At 40.7% G+C, this 22487-nt stretch overlaps 1 protein-coding gene across 1 annotated transcript in view; it reads right to left on the reverse strand.

Annotated features, from left to right (window-relative positions):
- Positions 1-22487, reverse strand: part of JAZF1 (JAZF zinc finger 1) — a 191052-nt gene that overhangs the window by 14459 nt on the left and 154106 nt on the right. The window contains exon 3 of the mRNA XM_080580462.1: positions 16093-16289. Coding sequence (XP_080436588.1) covers positions 16093-16289 — 197 coding nt within the window. The remainder of the gene's footprint in view (positions 1-16092; positions 16290-22487) is intronic.

Below are 22487 nucleotides of genomic sequence, written 5' to 3' on the forward strand. Positions count from 1 at the left end.
TGATCTATCTTGATCTCAAATCAAGAACATTACGAGTTCTTCCTTTCTCCTCCCAAGAAAAAAAGCAAAACAAAACATCCTTGCCAATTGCTTTTGTGACCAGAAAGCATACATTCAAGCATACAATGAATAACTAAGAGCAAATAGCTTACTGCAGCGGGAAGCAACATAGCTAGTGTCACCGAAAGTTCACGGTTGTTCCAATGATCTCTCATAAAAATTCAGCTTCACACTTTGTCCCATGCGGGACTCGCAGTTTGTATTTCACAGAACCAGTTTTATGAGAGCACTTCTTATGTTAAGAAGCTTGCATTCCCATATACCGTGACAGCTTCCTTGATTTAAAAAAAAAAAAAAGTGAATTATTAATGTTATGTGAATTTTGGTCTACCACTAAAGCACATTTTCAGATTTGTCAAAGTCCTTCCCTACATGTCCATGGATGCGCCCAGCCTCCCACCGTGCTCACCAGCAGGGAGAACATTCCCACAGCTGACACCCGCTGGTGATCCGAGGGCATAGAGTCATTCGAAACAAAATATTCTTCCTTTACAGAAAGCACAGGAAATAAATGCTAGGAGCAATGAAACAAAGCAGTTAAATAACATGTGTCGCAGCTGCTAGGCAAGTCTTTACTTTAGGAGCTGCAGCAGGACCAGGAGCTGCTATGGGTGGCACAATGCACTGGGCTCTGGAAACAGCAACAAATTCCCAACATTGGATCATCCAATGAACCTAAGATGGGGTTTCCTTAGCTTGCTTTTTCTTTTGGGGGTTGGGAGGAGAAGGGAGCTAGAGGACAGAAAACGTTTTTCAGCCTTGGTGACATGTCCATTCAGATTAAGTTTTTGTATTTCCAAAACCATTTTAATCACTGATGTTCACAAAAAATGATGTGTGCACGTGGAATACAAGAAAAAAAAAGAACAAAAAAAGGGGGTAGCTTAAGCAGATGAGTGCGTAGTGCTGGTATTTTAGACTGCCAATGCATATTGGGGTTTGGATTAAGCCCCTTCATGAAGTGAGCGCTAGGTTCCCCGTGGTGAGGCTGGACTTTTGTCAGCCAGGCACAACGCACACCGTTGTCTTTGCTCTTACCCCAGCCAGCATCTCTGAACCTCGTTCCCGAGCGAGAGGCAGATTTGCTCTCCGAGCCAGCTGAATGCTTGGCAGCCCTGCTGTCACTTGAGGGAACCGCTTGAGATGGTTATGGTTTGTCAAATGGGCGCCTGCCAAGGCTGGCAGAGACCTCCATCCCTCAGTGCGATCACAAAAGAGCCATCAAAACAGCAATTACTGCTTATTACTGACTTGGACCCTCGTGAAGCTGTGGGGACGCGAGGGGCATGCCTCGGGGATGCTGCCAGCCCCCGCGCAGCGGGTCCCGGTGGCTGTGTGGTCTGCGGTGCCGCTGCCGGGCAGCGCGCCCGTGCCAGCTCCACCCGCGTCCTGCCCTTCCTCACAACGCTAGTCAGAGCAGGATTTGGCCAGAAAAATGGCTTCTGGAGTACCCGCCCTTCCTTCCAGTCCTCTCCACGCAGAGATCAAGTGTCAGGCACTAAATAACGAGCTGTTTAGGAACGAAGACTATTTAGAGGAACTAATTTTCTATTGTTTCTGGCTGCTGCAAGGCTCAGTTAGTGAATAAGCACCACGAGCATTTCAAAAATGTGCCTCGTGTAACGATGTGCATACGGATTCGAATACAAAGAGCAATATGACTTTCAACATTATTTAAACGCACAAAGTACTTAAAAAATGGCTCTAGAGAATTGTTAGACAAAAAATGACTTTTTCTCGTTTGTTTGCCTCAATTGAAGAGTAGCTTTCAGCCACCAGGGTCTGCTCTACTGAGGGGGAACGTTTAAGCAGGCAAGGAGGTGTTTAGGGGTGTCTGGACATCCTCTCAGAGGCACTCGAAGTAGCCGTAGAAATGGCAACTGCAACTTGGATAGTCATAGAGAGGGCCTGAAAAGCTGGTCTGAATTGTGGTACCTCAACCAGTATCGACCCACAAATACAGCAATGCACCCACTGTCAACCTTAGTGCTTTACATAAAATGGTAGATTGGTCTATTCCTGAATTTTAATGCACCTTTAAGGTTTAATTTAAATGCTCAGCGTAAGAACATGCTGTGTTTTAAGTGACCTAAGATGCATTCGGTCTTACTAAGTCTGAATCTGCTTTGGAAATCACAGGAAGACCTCAGATCCTGGAGGCGTAACAGAAGTGCACGCTGTATTTTCACGCAGAATGATTTCAGCTGAGCAAGTCCACTTGGGAAATCACTCCAAAATCCTGGAGCTAAAGCTAGGAAAATAACAATGGTAAAAAATAAACATCATGCTTTTTCATTGAAGTATTATTAGTATGGTATTAGTATTACATATTCTTATTTGCTGTCGGTAAAACTGGCAGCTCCTTCCAAATTAGATCTGTTCTACTTTCTGGGCTACAAAAAAATCAAAGCTTATCAAGGTAGGGTTAAAAAAATTCTGCTAGAGCCAATATAGGGGTAAGGTGGATATCTGTCTTTGTATAAATGTGTCTTGATATACGCATACCAAAGGGCACTCTTTGAAAGTAAAACACAGAAAATCCCAACCCAGCGATTACAAATCCATTACGAGCAGTTTGCACACCCCTATAAACAGATACGCTGTAACTTACTGAATGTATAAATGCAAATAAAACATATATGCAACAAGCTGAATAAAAAAAAAAAATCTCTATTTTCAATTAGTAGTGAAACAGCAACTAATCACAAAAACATGCATGTAAAGAACCAATTCTGGCAAAAACAGTCAACTGATACCGTGGCATATGTTTTGGAGAACAGGACTTTCTGAAAACGCTGCAGAGGTGCTAAAGCAAATTGTTGTAATGTCACTGCACAATGTGCTGTTGAGGTTTTATGGTCACACTGCGCCAATAGTCTCGGGAAGTTATTTTGCATTCTTATATAAACTTTTTTTCCCAATCCTGTTTTCCACAAAAAAGGGCTTTCAATAATGTACAATCTTCTGTTTATACGTAGTACAGGAAAAACACGATAAACCCAAGAACACAATCTCGACTTTAAACATATTTTAAATGTAGATTTCTACAACTTCGTATAAACAAGAATAAGCTATTAAACGCTCACCAAAAGAGAGCATAAGCTTCCTGTAATTAAACGGCAGTGTTTTACATGGCAATTTTTTTTTAAATCATGAAAATAAAAAAGTAAATAAATAAATCAATCCAGCAGACCCCTCCCAACTCAAGGCTTAACCTGTAAATTAATGTAGCAGCAATAAAACCTGTGCCAGCTGGAATCCTTTCTTTCTCTGGCTTTGGCATGAGCCACACGAGCAGGTATACGTTTGAAGAAAAACAAAGCAGGACATTTTCCACCTTTAGTCACGGGATGTTAATTGAACTCTGGCAAATGTTTAAAGATAGTCTCAAAATGTTCAAGAAAGAATTAAAACCAGTTGGGGCTGAGAAAAAAAATAAATCCATCCTTCTTCCCCCTTTCTCTCCCCCCAAAACATCTGTTCCAAACTTATACTCCACAAACCACAGCGAAGAACATCCATAATTAATGTTATTTTGGCTTTTTAGTTGCTAGGCCTGCACTCTGAGGTTACAGATACAAAAATACATGTTCAGGGCACTGTTACTGTACTTAAGGACTCTCCTGATGCATATAACAAAAAGGGGCAGTTTTTGTGTTCTTTTTCTTTCCCCTTTTTTCATAAAAAGAAGGAAAAAAATAGAAGCAGTATCAGGAAACAGTTTCATGTTTAAGATAAAGGATTACAATAAAAAGTACCTACATAAATGAACTGCAGTTTATGAAGCTATGAAAATGCATTGGAGACGTGTTTTATAACATCAGGTTAAACATGCTTTACAGCTGCACAAAAGCCATTCAGCCACTTAGAGCACAGGCCATAAAACCTGCAACGCACACAGTCCTCACCTACCCCAACTGCTAGGTGCTTCCCATTTCTCAGCGTGCAACCCCAAAAAGGATGCACCAAGCTGGTGCAACCAAGGGGTTGAACCGTGCCAACCCCTCCTGCGGCTGCCTGCCCGTGGAGGACCACGGTGTAGTGAAGCTGCAGAGACCCGAGGTGGCTCAGCGCTCTTTAAGCAGTTTGGGGTAGGAGGAATTTCACGCCCTGGGAGGATTACAGACCCTTGCCCAGCAACGAGGGAGGCAATGGCAGATTCTCCACGTCAATGCACTGAAGGCTGGGAGGGTTTATTTTGGACAAAAATACACTTAGCACTTTGTTCTACCTGCCTTTAAATGCTCTGACCACCTAGATTTAAGAAACTCCTTAACTTTTGAAAGATAACCCAGAATAACTCAGAAACAATAGCAAGGACTGAGTTCATTACTGAGTGAGGATTTTGTCTTCCTGCCTACACATAAAATCTACAAGAGAGATGTAAACTTTTTATAATTAAACCTATGTTCTTCTTCTGAAAAAGATATTCATTTTTAACATCCAAACATAAGAACACATTCAGTAGGGAGTCATGTCTCCCGTCTCTTCTTTTGATAAAACAAAATCTGCACTACCTTTGGTATGCTGTCACAAACCTTTCTTTGAAGCTATCACAGTTTCAATCAGGTGCATGAAACACATGTTAGCAGGTGTGAGTTGTTTCAGATGATATATCACTGGCCTACGGTTGAAATTAAAGTACATTTCAAGTTGTTATTTTCCACTGCTCCTTGGCTTCTTGTATCCTTTGGCATTAGAGGCAGAAGTGTTGGGAAACTGCTCTGATTGATGCTGTCTGACTATGTTAAGAAAAACTTCACGAGACAGAGGCTATGCTAGTGTGGAGAAAGCATCAGATCTGATCTTCAGCAAGAGTTAGGGTGTTGTCTCTCAACTGCAAGGCCACAACTGCTAAGAAGACAAGAGTATATTTAGTTTTGGGGTCAGCTAGCCCATACCTCGCTTGGTAACATACGAGAGCTAAACCACTGTTTTTCCTGGCATTTTACATCACTTCGGTGATCACGTACTGGCTAACATCAACTCATAATACACTGTTTCCCCTGTGAAATAAACCTCTCTGTGTTTTAAGTCATCAAGTGTGAAATGGTACGTTAGCCCTTGCTTTTTTCTACTTCTGATTTGCTTTGGCTAAAGTGCAAGGAAAACTCAAACATTTGCTTAAGTTTCACCATCTTCAGCACATTGAAGTGCTGGCCTAAGTAAGTAGGATTTTTTTTCTGCTAGGCACCGTAAAAACTTTGAAAACCCTAACTGCTTTCAGTATGCAGACATACAGCACTAGTATAGCTGGCGTGTTTTCTTCAGTTCACTCTCTTCCGTACTAGAATGGTGCAAATAAATCCCATTCAATCTCGCAGTGTAGTGTTTTATGTGAACGTGTGCATACATGTATATATGTATGCATATACAGATATACATTTCAAATAAGCACCTAAAAGTTCCCTGTGCTCAACTCCAGCTTCCAGCTTTCTGAAATACATTTGTGCTTTCAGTTAGTAATTTTTAAGGTAATTAGCACATTATTCATAAATCTAAATAGTTTTTTTTTTAAACTTTCCACCAATTGGCCCTTGCAGTGTAAACACACAAACCTGAATGCTGTCATTGTTAACCAGAACCACCGAAGTTCCTTTTTGAGTGTCAAGCTATTCCTACATTAAACCAATTATGCCACAAGCCATGAAAGGCAGTAACATTTAGACAACATGCATTCTACAAAACCGGTGGCTTTTTTTTTTTTTTTTTTAACACATTTGGGCAAAGAAAGATCATGTACAATGGAGGCACTTCTATACCAAAAACAAACCCCAAAAGATAATCTTTACTTTCAGCTTATTGTACAATTTCTGTTCTTCACCCTGTTAAAAATGGTTTGCCAGGTTAGACTACTAAGATGGGGATTATAAAACAGTTCCTGCACTTGGAAGTACTTTAAATCTATGAGCCATGGTTCTATTACTACTTTGTAGCTCAAAAATCAAAACTAGTGATGATTTTATGAGTTGATATAGTCTAGACAACATGGTTATTTTTCAATGAAATTGTTCCTCAGGGAGAGTACTGTGGAAACTCCCATACAATTCATTACAGGTATGTGCAACTAAGATACAAATCTACTGCACAGTAGCTCTACATTTGCTGGTGCATTTTATGTCTGTATCAAGCAAGAATGCTCCAAACAAACTGGGAAGAGGAAATACAATGAACAGGTAACATGCAAAGCTACCCAAAGTGAAGGAGATAAGTAGGATGCGACGTGAAATTTTTGATGCACCTTCTCCTCTAGCAAGACGCAGACAGCACAAAATCAGAAGACTGAGTCAATCTTTCCAGAACATTTTCTTACAGAAAACCGTGTTCAACACATTTTTCCTGCCAAGTTAAAGAGAAAATCAGAAATTTAACAGAATTTTAAGGGAAACTCACCCATAAAGCAGGAAAAGAAAGATCAGAAAGTGCAGAAGAAAGCTACAAGAAAAACTGTGAATAAAAAAAAATAGTGTTCATGTATTTTCTCCTCATAGCACAGCCCTATTTTCCTCTATCAGCTATTTAAAATAATTTGATTTTCCAAATGCAGTGTAAACCTTTTTGTACTTCACTTATAAATTGGTTTAGGATGAAGTTAAATAAAGGACTAAGCAGGGGAGGTTATCATGGTATGTGTCCCTGTGAAAACGTGATAAAGCGTAGTTACAGGAGAATCCCCATCATCCTGCTCCATCTTTACACGGTTACAACCTGGGATCAGTGGGGATCCCAAACCTCTGAAAAAGTAAGAGGTAATTTAGAGAGAGCTTCCTCACTCTGCTCTAGCAAAACGTGTCACCGTTACCAAGCACTTGCAGAGGGAGAAAGAGTGAAGCAGCCCATAGACCCTCCGGCCAAAAACATCAGCGATGGATCTGACTTCTGCAGAAGAACAAGCTCAGGGCAGCCCGCCAGCCAGGCAGTTTGCAGCTTTTGGTCCAGACTACAACTTCCCACAGGTCACAGAGACACTGCTGTGCTGCAGAAAACTTCCCCCGTTCCTCCTTGCCAACACTTCTCCAACACTCCTCTTTCACCTGGTCCATCCTCAGCTGAAAGGAGCTGCCTCTGGGGAGTTCCCAGCTCACTGTAAACCAAACCAAACCAGTTAACTCCTGTAGGGCAGATGGGGGCTGTGGATTGCAGAGCGCTTAAAGACTCCAGTTTTGCCTGAGAGACAATAAAAAACAAAACAAAACCAACACCACATGGGTGCCTCCCTGGCACCCTGGTAAGAAAAATTGCCATCAGGCCTAGGCCAGCTCTCATCCTTCTTTTTAAGGTCCAGCCAAACCACAGAGCAGGTACCTAGGTACCCAGGTAACACAGCTACATTTCATTAAATGACAAAAACTTTTGTCCTGTCTGTATTTTTAGGCCAATCCCTTTCCTTTCTGCATACCCATTCCACCTCTCATCCTGACTCCTGACCCTCAGCAACACCTTGTTGCCAGAGTTCCCTCTTCAATCTCGCTGGATGTTGTTGCTTATCTCCAGCAATCGGGACGAGAAATTAATCTGTCACTGGAAGTTACTTTTACCTACTGCCACTGCTTTATTAGAATTCCGTGAGAATTTCAACAGAAATTGGAATTTCTAGAAATTTTTCTTAGGAAATAGGAGCAGCAAGTCAGAGCAGTCCTGTAACTCCAGTCACTTTGGTGGTCACTGTAAGAGGACATCAAGATATCTGTGCAGATTTGACTAAGTGGTCTTGGCCTTCATGACAATTTCAACCTGCTAGATTTGGGGCTTTAAGATGAGTTATTAATTACTGTTTGCCACACAGTCATTCCCAAGCACATGACAAAAGCACTGGTGCTGTGCATGTGATAGAAAATCATCTCTGCTCCAGAGATCCTCCAAGCCCAAGTTTCCCTATGTCCTGAGAATATATATATATATATTATATATTATATTTATATATAAAATATATATGTTTTGGTGTGCTTTTGCCAGTGAGTAACCAACATAACACATTCTTGCCTCTTTAAGGAACCTGTATGGCCATTTGACAGGAGATGACTGCTGGAAAGACAGATCTCTTTGTGAAGTACTCAGTCAAACACACACAGCAATAGGCATTTGTGCATTTTTCGCTCTGTGGGAAGAAAGAGTTGGATATGTACAAGGTTAAAGCCTGGCTCCCTAGAAGTCAGGGAAATGTGGCATCAAGCTCTGAAAAAACTACCTCTTTATAGCTGTTGCTGGGAACAAATCCCACCTGTGCTAAGAAAATGCCTATAGGAAATAATTGCACTTTTACTTATTATTTTTCATTGTTATTGGAAACCTCCCACCATAGCTTTATTCCTTAAGGCAGAAACTAGAAACTACCCCAGATTTTACTTATTATTCATGCTCAGGCGCGACCTCAGCCAAAAGCTTGTGCTAAAATCTCATACCAACTCTCAGCACACACATATATTATAGTCAACTCATATGTAGATCAACTGTTTAGCACAATGCCCCTCATTATTTTTTTAATTATTATTTATGCATTTACTTTTTACAAGAACACCCATAAGGCTCTGTTAGAATAGACGCCTCAGACTGCTAAATGCTGGGCAAACACATGTATATATTAATTAGCGTGCAGGACTAATATAGGCCCCCAAACCTGCAATTAGATGGAACCATTTTGGCTCCAATAATTATAAACAAAGTTCTCTTTCGTCATCTGCACAGAAAATGTGAAATCTTGGCACCAGTGGAGTCCCTCGGAGGGAAGCTTTGCCACAGACCACAATGCAGTTGCCTCAAGATATTTTATCATATATTTTATCGTCCTTTGCAGGCCTGAAATACCGAACGCATTCAGACAAACTTCCATTATGCTAGAGAACAGAATTTGGTCTGGTCTTCATTTTGCGAAGCATGGCTTAGTTATTTGCTCTTTCTGTTTATACAAGAGTGGGTCTATATATCTAATTTTTTAATAAAAACATACCATACAAGTTCTTCAGTCTTCAGAACGAGCAATTAAGCGAGTAGAAACTTCTGTCAATCTGAACAACTAATGAGATGGTTCCTCAGACATCTGAAAGCGTGTTTTTTCAAGTTACAGTAGAACTTGGTTGGTTCGTGCTTTACTACGTTAGACACCCCGTAAGTCATACACACAAAAATGTAGCACTCAACCCGCCTCTCAGCGACAATTTAATAAAAGAGCCCTGGGATTTGATCTCGTATTTCTACTTTTCATTATTTTTTCAATTACATCTGCATGATACTATAATACATTAATGTAAGGTGTAATAATTTAACCTGAGCATTTCAAAGATGCTAATTCAGGTGAAGATTTTTTGAAGTGAATGGCTAAAGTTAGGGTTTTGTGCTTATATAAATTTTTGAGTTTGCAAGTCTGCAAAGTGCAGGAGACTTTATTCCACTCTGACAAAACACTTGTGAAATGCTCAGAGTGAGGCATTCACCTCCTCAGTGGGCAGTCTGTTGCTTATCACCAATCCTGTGCTTAAGTGTGTAGGAGCTGAATGTGTAGCATGATTTAAAAAACAAAACAAAACAAAAACCAAGCAACCCATCAACTTGTACTTGTTTCCACTGACTTGATTGTCCTGATTCCCAAGGCTAATTTCAAACACATATAAAATCTTAATAATGGAATATTTTGCAGCATACTGTCCTTAAAAAAAAGCAGCAGACCACAAAAGAGCAAGCTCCCTCTACAAATATCAGTATTGAGGCAATCTTCATGGCTCAAAGAAAAAGCTGTTGCGGATTATCAAATGAATAGCGGATTTAATGGTTCACAGTCTACTCTGATTCACCCTAACATGGAGTTCAGAAATACCACCTGCTGACAGAAACTAAAGAGATTCTGATATAAATAGCAGTTCTGCTCCAAATTCAGATTCATTTGGCTACACATTGACAGGACAGCCATAAACAGAAAAGGTTCGAACACTGAATTCCTCCTCCTTTCAGTCCTCAGTTCATTCTGGGGGGAGGAACCCAGTTATTTTACATTTCTACTGTCCACTTGAAACTTACAAAGTAGCTTAGCTGCACAGATCTTTCTTTGCTGGACTCTGTTTAACGTGCTGTTATGGCACTCTGCACAACAGCTGTCTGTGCCATATGATTACTTCATTGTTGAAAGCATAACATATGGAAACTGTACTAAAACGTTAGTTGCTTTGATACCTATGAAGAGGAATGAGCTTTGTCATTACAAAAAGACAACGTATTTTTCAAACAACTTCGAGTAACAAAAATTAAACACACGTTTAGAATCTAAACCATATTAGTTTCTGGCATGTCTCTCGCTCCGTTTCAGTGCCCAGTTCCAGTGCTGGTTACTGTTGCGTTTTTGATTGCTATTACCAGCAAACAATGGGTGGCTTGCTTTTATCTTCTGCATTCTCAGAAAATGACTAGGTCTAAGAGAAGGCCCTTGGGATTCCTTCATGCGTTATCCACAGAGGAAAATGCTATACAGGCGAATTGTATACGTAATATCTCATGTCACTGAGATAATACTACTTGAGTTAACCAGGCTTATTGGGAAACCCCCCAAATTGCCACACACTGTTTTGCAATCTTCCTCAAACCAAAGCTCCCAAAACAGATGAGTCCCTGGTGGACCAGAAGCAAGGTGGATCCTTACAGATTCATTTCTGAGTCCCAGTTGCCTTTGATGAGAGGAGAAAGGAGATCCTAAATTGTAACACAGAGTTTCCTCTCCTTTAAATTAGTCACCCGGAGAGGGAACAATGAAGCTCTAAATTATTTCATCAGTAGCAACGCTCGTTAACATGAGAAGGAAGCTGTAATTTTTTGGTCACTGTTTGGCCAGGAGTTGCATTTGAATACTGAAGCAAATCCAGCTGAATAAGAGGAAAAATTAATGGTCCGAATTGTAAAAGTCTATTAACTTTATTGCACAGAAGCTTATACATACATGATTTTAATCTTAGAAGATATTCTGTAACGGTGTAACTGGGGAACGATTCACCTGAATCTAAATCCACAACAAAACCAAAGACATTTAAAATCGTTGTACAGATTTAAGAATTCCGTCATGCTGGGTATCAAAAGTACTTTTAATTACAACAGGCTCTGAAAATACACACTAGCTGAGGTCTGACTTTTTTTTTTTGACTGAAAATATATTAAATTTCACTTCCTGTCTTTAAGTCATGTACCGTATTTTAGAAAGACATGGTTCACCACTGGTAAGATTTATTAGAAAAAAAAAAAAAAGCCCATTTCACACGGTATGTTCTAACTGGCTGAAACAGTGCAGTTTTAGGATTACTGACAAAGCTACAAAGCAATGTTGAATACCCTCAGATGGTAAATATAAGGGTTTTCTGCATGAACAGCACTAATATGAAAGCCTCAGAGTTCTCTTTATGTCTAAAAATATTTCTATTTTGAATCTTTGGGCATATTTGATTATAATATCACTCTTTAGATCTTAGATTCGTTAAACGCTAAAGGCAATTCTACAAAGTGTTTTTTCCACCAAATTAAAAATAATTATTGATTTCATGTTGTACTTTAAAAAAATAGAAAGAAAGAAAAAGAAAAGAAGGAGGTCGAAAAGTTAGAAGTTTTCTGTGGGTGGGAAATTGGGTCACTTTTGTAAATGCTGAGATTGGGCTAGTGCAAGTTTCAAAGAAGTTGGCCGTAATATAGAGAAGTAAAACCTTCCTCATGCAGTCAGTCAAAAAGGACTGCACATATACGACTCCCCAGAAAGGCATTTATCCTAATTAATAAGATAAACCAATAGTTAGCCAGCTATTTAAATGACAGCTGCAAATCAAAATGGGCCTTGCCAACTCTCTCCTAGGGTCAGCTCTGACCACCCACGAGAACTTCGCCCTTTCATCTCCTTTACAAGTGGAAGGACTGACAGACGGCTGCAGCTATTGCAGCCAACCACAGCATCCTCAGCGCTTGCTGCCAGGACTCGCTGCCATCAGCTGCCCAACGTGATCAGGCAGTAAGTACGTTTATAAACCTATTAAAACTGCATAAATGTTATACCTTGTAATCTATTAAAATCAAAATAAACAGGAAAGGAGGTCTGAGAGCCAATTTCTTCAGAGCAAAATGCAATGCCAATTATGAGGTTTTCAAATATTCCAGCCTTTTTTTCTGGGGGGGATGTAGGGGTGAAAGGGACAAGACTTAGGGTCGAACCATTAAAAAGCCAGTTGGTAGTGTTAAACCCTTTCTTTAAGATTTATAAGAAGGCCAAAAATTCACTCCAGGCTTAAATCTAGAATCCCAGGCCTGGAATCATTAAGGAAAAAAAAAAAAAAAGAAAAAAAGAAAAGTTTTCATAAAGATGAAAATCATACAGAAGAAAAACAAACAAACACAAAACAGTGGTTTCAGATGAGTTCTGATTTTTGGCACTTCTTCAATGCAAAAGTGGCTTTATTTTATTTTATAAGTCTGAGACTCATTACTATGAATTACTTTTGTAACTAAAATCGGGACCAGGTTATATTTTTATAACGAATTACCAATAAGTCACTATCATTGAATCTTTTCTAAAGCTTTTCAGTATGAACAGATATCATAGTTTTCAAAGGAATGTCAATGCTCTGACTTACGCTCAAAAGCCAGGAAATTAGGGGTGGAAATTTCATCTGTGAGCCACACAGATGTATAAAAATGTTTAAGAAATTAACAGCGTATGTTAAAGATGCAATGTCAGCCCCATTTTTATCCATAACTAGACTTCATCAGCTTTGTGGCTTTAAAATTGACATTTAAAAATAAAGGCAACACAAGTTTCTGTGACTTAATTGAGCACTTCTTAAATAAAGAGATATTTCAATGTTTGCAGAATGTTAATGCCTTTCCAAAATAAGCTATGTGCTGCTGCTACTTAGCTGTATTTCCCTCGCACCCTAAGGAGTCTATTACTGATGGAAGCCATTTCTTTCACTAAATCCTGCCCGCGAATCCTAACAAGAGCTTTAAGCCTACTAAACAACGTCTCCTGGGAGACACTATTGTTGCAACAAAAAATGGAAGAAATTTCTTAAAGTGAACGTTACACAATTATTAGAGGACGTAGGTCTTCGGAAGAAGAGAAAACTTGGTATAGGAGAGGGAACAAAAAGCCAAATGTACGCAGAGAGCACATGCCAGTCACCCCTGAGGGAGCAGAGGGGAGGTATAGAAAATTAACTGCTGCATTTCTACTTCCCACCAAAACCACAAATGGGCCATTTCAGGGGACTAACACATACAGAGCTTGCAGATAAATACGTGTCTACCTCATTACCTGGGAAGAGCCTTCAAGAGCACACTTCTTTGCTGAATATTTCTGCTTCTACATGAATAATCCCATTTATACAGAAGAAGGTGCTGTACATACGCATGCAACGTTTGCAGCATGTATGTGTGTCAGCTTGGAAACTGCTCAGCTCCGTCTGCGAATTTGGCCCATAGTCTTTTGGCACAGATTTTTACTGCTAAACTTAAACATTCTCTGCAGCCAAGCCACCTTGAACTGTTTCTTATCAAGTTTCATAAGCAAAGTGGGTTCGAGTCTGGTCGATATGTGGATGGGAGATCATTATATGAAATATATTCAGCTTTGCTGAAAAAAGACAACAGCAGCTTGACAGCATCAGGCAATGGCAGGACTTAGCTGTAAGGACACAGACAGAGATGACAGATTCAGACAGCTTCATCCAAGACAAGACTACCACCACATCTAGCAAAGCCAAGACAAGCAGCAAACCTAAACAGAGGATACTAAAGTACAGGTCTGAAGGATGAGAACAATGATTATATTTGGATTATACCAGTTAACATCAACCCAGACGACAAGCTGTCAGACAGTCTAAGGAAGAACATCCTCTTTGTAGTCTGAACTCACCAGAACCCACGTTTACCTGTATTCAAAGATGAGTTAACAGGATTTGCTAAGAGCACAAATCAAACAGGATTGCACAGAAGGAACACAGCAATATTCTTCATCTTCACTAGATGCAGCGTGGGGCTCGAAGGCTGTGTAGGAACTGAGAGGCTGAAGTGCAGGATGATTTACATACTTTGTCTCCCTGAAACGGATCTTGCCTAGCTATCGTTGGTTTTATCACCTTGCTAGTCGATTGCCATATATATTTGCACTCGAGGGAAAAAAATTCACACCAGCTAACAACAGACATGTGAACTGCTTATCTAGAATTAGCCTGCTTGCCTTCCTGGGCTCCCTCTGCAGGCATGGCACAGGAAGGAGGAGAGAGAGAAACTCAGTCGCAACAGGACTGAGCACCTGACCTATGCATCACAGAATCACCGGACGGTTAGGGCTGGAAGGGACCTCTGGAGGTCATCTGGTCCAACCCCCCTGCTCAAGCAGGGGCACTCAGAGCAGGTTATATGTTTATATGTGTTTATATATATATATATATATGTAACGTTATAACCATCACTGAGAACAAACTCCTACACCAAGCCAACACTGGGAAAAAAATCTATAGGTATCAGAAAAATCTCAAATCTGACTATTTTAGGTCCAGAAAAACTTTAAAGATGGCAAAAATGGAAATTCTGGGGTGAGGCTGCTGAAATATAACTCAGTTGATAGCTAATTAAAAAAAAAAGACCTACGAGAAAGAATATCTATTTTATATGTGGTTTTTGCTACCAGGCTATTCCAAATCCTAACCTTGTAATATGGCTCCAAGGGGGAAACTGGAACAAAGGATGCAGAAAGTGGAAGCTGGTATTATTTATAACTTGGCAAGCAGGACTCTGTTAATCCAGAAACTCACTTGGCCAAAACAAGCTTATTCTCCTAACTACAGGTAAAACAACATTCTGAATAACTTTAGAAGTTTGAAAATATATATATATGATAAAAATAGTTTTTTTTTAGTAGACTTTTTTTTCTTTCGTGCTTGATGGAGCATATTTCAAAGATCAGATAGTTAACCAATGTTACTGATAAATATGCAAAGTCGTATTACCTAACCACATCATAAATTAGGCTGCTCAGTAAGAGCTGAACAAAAAGCAAAGCAAAAGAGAAAGGAGAAATTCCTTCACATCTGTAGTAAAGGAAGTGAATCAGTTCATTCCAAATGGGAGATAATTAACGAATTCTTACTTCCTAAATTTCCTGTATTACATTAGGACTTCATCATTTAACTGTACTCAACATGTTTCCCTTTTTCATACCCCAGGGACATACTGAACAAACGACTTGTTTCAGAACTTCCAAACAGAGTGTCTCAACTACAACTTTTCCACTTAATCATTAATATCAAAATGTTAACTAGCTTATGCAAAACACATGGCAAGGCAGTTTATTAAGGCAGGGATGCTCATGCTATTTCCTAGTAAGAAGAATATGTTGAGCCTATTTATTACAAAATAGCATAGATAAACGTGTCTATCTTTTTAGAAGAAAAAAAAAAGTTTTTTAACCTGGAGCGTATCACCACTGCCTGACAAGATCTCTACCTAACGTAAGCCAGAATGACTTGGGCCACAAGATCTGGTTTAACACAGAAAGCAAATTTCAGTTTCTTCAGTTCCTTGAAATTTTAATACCTGGGAGAACCAGAGGAAGACTTGGTTTTGAAGAAAACACAGATCACTTTTTTCATGTATTGCTTTTTATTTACATTTTTTTTAAAGCTTAGTTTCTTAGAGGATGTCATGTCTACACAAAGACTACAACTGAACATTACTACGAGTCTATCCATGATGATTTTTCATTCTGCTGACTAATTTCAACCAAAACTGCAAAAGATGCTAATAAACAATTCATGGAAATCACCCACTACTCAGTGGATGAAATATATTAATATGTCCAATAAAGAGAAGATAGAGGAGTTCAGCACTTAAGTATTCTATAATCTGTGTGAGAAAAATTATCTGTGAATTCAGCCCTCTCAATGCCTAAAGCTTTTCTGTTTTACTTTTAGGGGATCTTCTTCCTGATGCCTCACTACATCTACTGTTCTCCAAAAGCCACACAGAAAAAAAACGCCAGCTGATGTGGGGATAAACAACACAGTATATGCTTACCTGTAGGAGTACTACTACGAAACGAAGAGGAAGGAGTGATTGGAGGGGTAACTGGAGGAGTAAGGCTTCCACTGCTGTGGCGAGGTGGAGTAGATACATTCCCACGGGATACTGTGCTTGACAAAGTCAAAGAGAGTTTTGGCTGAATCTTTTTCTTCAAAGATTCCTGCTCACGTCGAGCTGCATCAGTCATAAATCTAGAACAAGGACAATCATGAGGATGAGAGGCTTGAAACACTATCAGCACACAAGCTATAGGTAAAGAAAAAAAAAAGTATATTTTGCTTTCTGTAGCAAAATGGAGCTTCAAACTCAGCCACGACAAATTCCTCCACAATACAGAGAGATTTCAAGAATACAAACCTCTCTATCAACTTTATTCACATAGAGTTCAAGATCTGGGGCGTTTGTTTCTGATTTTGATGCAATTTATATTAGAGATTCGCATCATGCACAAGCTTTTTAAATATGCAACCAAAGATCAGTATTGCACACATTACACTAACTACACTAAATCTTTCCATTAAAAAGTAATTGAGTAGCACGAGTGGAGACAAATGTTAGGGGCAAACATATTGAGTAGGAAGGTCAAAATGGTATTAGGAACTACATCGTGTACATCATTTCCAGCTTTGGATAATCACATCTTTTTTTCCTAGGAGTTTTAGACAGTGTTGCCTGATATAAAACATGTCCAATCAAGTTGTAATTCCTCAAACGGGAGTTCCCATCTCTTGAAAACCAAATTAGACCTCTGTGTAGAGCTTTGGTACATGCTGCTGAATGCCTAATGCAACTCAAGGTTCATCTCTGCGGGGTGCTAAGAGGAAATTGCACCAGCACAATGCAAGGTGTATGCTAGTAGTACCCTAATTCCAGCAGTGCAACTTTATGCGTGGGCTCTCTCACTTGGAACACAAGTAGTTTTTTCCACTTTTATTCTGATTCCTTCCAAAAAAAGAACAGCTGGAAGGAAAATGCCACTTTTATTCTAAGTGAAAGTGCCTACACACAGTTACACCAGAACATCCGATACTGACATTCAAAGCATCACTACCGGCACCTGCGTTAAACCTCACTTGAAAGAACTGGGGATCCCTCAGATGAGACCTCTGCAATCAGAGATCATGCACCGAGGGTTCCAGTGACAGTTTAATCCTTCCTTTCTTTCACTTCCACTGCACAAGGAGCCATCTTGAAGGATTCCTAAAAAGACAGCCTGGAATAAATCACCTTTTCTATACAGTCTTCTGTATTTCATGCTAAGGTATAAACTATGCCTGTCAGTATAATAATACAATACACATTAGTACGTGATACTGAATTATGCTTAAGTTACAACCAGACATTTGTCTAACTTCAGTTAGACAGAATAAGCCAGGTTTTAGCCAAGATACCAGGTTTAAATGATGAGGTCTTACAACCTGGGCAAATGGTGAAGGATGTATTCAGGTAAGTGAGAATTGCGTGCAGCCTGTATGCTGCAGTCACCTTGGAGCCAGCTGTCACCCAGAAACTCGTATTTGCAATCCGCTAAGGAAACAGATGACAAAAATTACCAGCAATTATTTGTATTGGACTAAGTAAGGGCAACCTGGCTTTCTTTCAATAGTCACACTCTCCTCAGAGGAGCTAAGAAAGAGAATGAGGCAGACCCAGGGATGGAAACAGCAGCAGAGTACACATCCGCAGAGGAAATAATGAAGATGCTGAGTTGCTGTACTGGGTGTAGGTGGCACGGTTTTGGTAGCAGGGCAAGGTGCTGGGGACCTCTGTGAGAAGAGCTTGGAGGCCACCCTGTGCTGGACACAGCCCATTCCAGCAAGCCGCAGCACAGACCCACTGTAAAACATAGCTGAGCCCAGCAGCAAAGGTGGTGGCACCTCTGTGAAAGCATATTTAAGAAGAGGTAGGAAATGTTGGAGGGAGAGACAGAGGAGGAAACAGAGGGAATGAGAGAATAACAAGGTCAGAGGAGCAGGAGGTGCTGCTGGGTGTAGAGCAAGCACAGCCCTGAAGGGACTGCAGCCTGTGGATATCCAACATCAGAGCACAGGAAAATGGTGTGAAACAAGGAGCAGCAGAGAGAAACCACGACATCCTGACCCCAGCCCCATTTGTTGCCTCACTGAAGGGAAAGAGTATGGCCAGCAGTGGTGATAACATGGCAGAAGAGGTGACTGAGCGAAGCTGGCTGTGCCATGGGGACCAGAAGGGCAGGCATGAGAGGGGACTGATGTGAAGCGAGCCTGCAAGTGAAGCGAAGCCTGACAAAGAGGGAGGGAAAAGTGGCTCCCCTCCCCAAATGTTTCAGTGCTTGTCTTTTGTTTCTTAATAACCAATACCTGAATTGGGAGTTAAATATCTCTGCTAGTTGGCAATAAATTAAGTTTAATTCCCCAAGGTGAGTCTGTTTTGCTTGTGGTGGTACTTGGTAAATCATCTGCCTCTCTTCATTTCAAGGCAGGAGTTTTCCCTCTCCTGCTCCTCCTGTTTTCTCCCCCATCCTGCTGGGGCTGAGGGGTCAGGCAGGGGCTCAGTGAGCGAGCATCTCCACGGGTGCTTGGTGGCTAGCAGGGGCTAACCCAGCCCTCCACCAAATTCTTGTCACTTGACAACTCTACCTGCTGCGTGACCAAACGGCCTGTCTGTGACTCGATGCGCCTTGTCCTGAGAGAAGACATGGAAGCAAGCCCTGATCAACGTCCCGAATCCAACACAGGAGGAGGAGATGTACAGTTAGCAGCAGGCCCGAGGGAAGGGAGGCAGAGGGAATCCTGCCACGCCAGTCATGGTTAAATCTAGCCACCGTTTGCAGGAGCAGCCCCCAGACTCTGCAGGCCGCAGTACTGCAACGATTGCACATGAAGTGACAAAAAGCTGCGACGCACAAATAAGAACCAGCATTGCCAGCGTTGTCATTAGGTCAACCTGGGGCTCACAGGCACAGAATCTGCAACGTGGTGCTACAAGATGGTCTGGTTCCTTCTCTGGACCTCAAGCAAGAGTTTAAATTAATCTGAATCCCTATATTCATTTAGGCTCCATGGAAACCCCACATTTTGTGACTGCTCACAACCCCTGGACTGTGAGTGGAAGCTGTGTAGACTCTGCTGGCTACGAGTCCAGACCTGATAGCATTTATGGAGAGGTCACTAAGAAAAAACACCTCTTGGGGAAGGAACAGTAAGGGGTGCACAGGGAAAGGGAGGGGAGGAAGGAAGAAATCGGGCTTTCAGATATGTGTGCCAAATATGAAAGAAAAAATTGGCCCGGATCTCCAGAAATTGCTCTTTTGAAAAAGAGACTTAGGTACTTTAACACAGCCTCAAAACACTAGGGCATAAAAATTTAAGTATCCGTAGAGCAATAAAGCTGTATCCTGTCCATCCATACCATGAAGGCATTAATAAGTGGATCTTTGCCGTGATATGGAGCACCAACACACAATCTGCAGACATTAATAAACAGGTATATGACATGACGGCTTATCTTCTTTGAAAAGAGACAATGCATCATGTCAAACCCAGCTATGGCAGTTTTATGAAGTTAATATTTAAAAAGCAGATAGCCATAGTAACAGTTCAGTTTTATATTTTTCTTCTCTCAACAAGGGTGCAGATATTGGCAAAACAGTCCCCAAAGAGAACTCTAAATCTCATTAAAGAAAAAAAAAAAAAAAGGATCTCAATAAAATGGCCATTCAGTACACATTTGCTTTCCTCTAACCAGGAAACATCTAATTCACTATTTTTGGAATTTGTAGTACGATGTGTGCTTGCTTCTGGATGGGCAGCCTTATTCCTCATGAAAATGTTATGGCAACATTATAAATCCTTGAAAACTTGGATGATAACCTCAAGTGTGAGATATTAAAAGCACCGGCATGAACGCCGTTATTTAATAAACTCAGCCACAAATAACAATGTTAAAATAATATTGAGGTATAACCAGCCTGGTTGAAGTCCATAAAAATCAGGAAAATTTGAAGTTATAGCTGAAACTTCTCCCTGTCCTCTTAACCCACTCCCATTTGGGCTGAGCACGTTGGGTACGTTCCAAAACGTCATTTGCTGTCTACACTGTGAACCTGAGAGAAACGGAAGGCAGCGTCTGGTGAGAAGTTCAGTTCCTGATATGTGAAGTACGAAATCAACTTTTTCAGATCCAAATCGTCCCTTACGTGTGTTTGCTGAAGCACTGGCAGTGCTAAGCTTTTGAAATGAACGCTTGTCTAAATGGATTAAAATATAACATTTTAATCGAAACGCAATATTATACTCATGCTTAATGATGGTGGTGTTCTTCAAAGCCTACAATATAAGCATTTTAATGATGGGTATAGAATGACATTTCCGACTCAAGCTTTAATTTTCATGTTGAAGGTACATTATGGTTGCAACATCAAGCGCACAGAAATGAAACATACTGGATTTAAGGTTGAATATCGGTCTCTAAATTACACAACTGCATAAAATTTTCCCTGCCTCATTTAAATGCACCAAGATGTATGGGAAAAAGACAATGAACTGTAACTAAAAAAGGCTGCCATAAGACCACTTAGGTCATATCTCACCTCCTTGCTTAATAGTCTCTCTCGCTATCTTTTTGCTGAGCAAGTCTCCCTCTGCTCTTCTCAAGCCTTATTCCCAGCTCCATAACCTTGCCCTCCAGATCTTACAGCCATGTTCCCTACTGCAGAGGATTGTGTTTGCACCTCGTAATTCTCTCTCTCCAAGTGCAACATACCACATAGGTGCAGCGGAACGGGAAGAATAATCATTCAGTTCCCTGCCATTCACTGATCCTGTTTTGACAAGCGTGGGGTTTCTGTGCTTCGTTGCAGATGGCTCACAACATCAGGAAGGAGCCTATTCCTTAGAAAGAAACCTCTTCTAGCCCACTTTTTCTTTCCTCTCCCTTTCACCTTCCTAACAATTCAAACCCCTGCTCCAGAACACGTAGGTGCAATGATTTCCGAACGAAGCGCTTGCAGCAAACTTTAATAAACATGAGCAAAATATAGTATTTCCCCCCTCCTCTCATTCCCTGGAATGGTTCAAGTATTTTTATTGAAACTTTCCCAACAAATTCTGCCTGAAGGAGACACCCAGCATGGAAAAATTCAGCCCAAACAGCTGAATGCTGGCAACGTAATAAGCAACTGAAACAGTCTTATAATGGAAAGTATTGCACAACCTTCCATATAGGTGGCGATGTGATACAAACAGCATTAACTGTTGTTAACAACAATAACAAAGAAGTCACAAAAAAGCAGAGGTGACATTCAAATTAGAACGGTCTTTTAAAATCAAACCTTTGCAATGTTTGTGAGTATTCCTCCCTCCCAGCCCCACCTGCCAAAACCAGCTTTGCAATCGAGAGTGAGCAGAAGCACGCTCCCAGAAATTTCCAATAGCCATCTAAATATACTAGCACGGACTGTTTCAGGATCATGCCCCAGTGTGACTCACACCATGACGCCGGGGTTAGTTTATCATAAAACTCTTACTGTGCTCAGTTCTGAGATAGTTGAAGCGTTCTGTACTCATACGCCCAGACTGAGGGTAAGGGCGGTCATAAAAACAGATTGCCCTACGGAATCTGTCTTCTTACTAGTGGTCATTAGGGCAAGAGGTGCTCTTTCCTCCTCTCCCTCACTGTTGCAGCTTGTCGATGTGGGAAACTAGCCCTCTTTGGCCAGATCTATGTCCACAGACATTTATATCGACGGTGAGAATGGTGCATTACAGCTACTTTGTGCAACTGAATATTAATTTGCTAAACTTGGATTCTTCATGATCTAGTCTCTAAAACACATACCAACAGTTCAAGATGACACAATCACAAATCCGTCATTTTCCAACTCCTGCACGCCCACACAAGAGAGGAGAGGGGGAATATTCTGAGCTTGCAGAACAAGCAGATCACACCTCTGAGATGCTCACGCCCAGACAGCTCCGTAGCACTGTGTTTGCACCCAAGCTTAAAAAAAATATTAATAACGGTGCTACTTGACAGTAATACATATACCTTGTCCTGTGCCTCGCCAATGACATGTTGTACTAGACCGTAATGGGACAAGGTAGTAGAAAAGAATTAGTTCTGACCCTTCTTCTCATTATCACACAGATAATTATGGAAGAACGCTGATACTGACATTCTGCTCATCTTCATGTTTGCCTAATTTTGTTAACCTGCACTGGAAAACTGGAAAGCTCCTCACCTTTCCCAGAACATGAGAAACCAAGCTGCTGAGCTTCTACCACTCATATTTCAGCAGGCTGCTCCTTAACCCAACAGTGGGTCAACTTCAAGATTGACTAGAAAGAGGAGAAAAAATCCAAGGTGCTTCACAGCAGATTTGTGCTATCTTCTGGTTGTATTATATTTAG

This window comes from Anser brachyrhynchus (genome assembly GCF_964034855.1).
Source record: "Anser brachyrhynchus genome assembly, chromosome: 2".
Lineage (NCBI taxonomy): Eukaryota > Metazoa > Chordata > Aves > Anseriformes > Anatidae > Anser > Anser brachyrhynchus.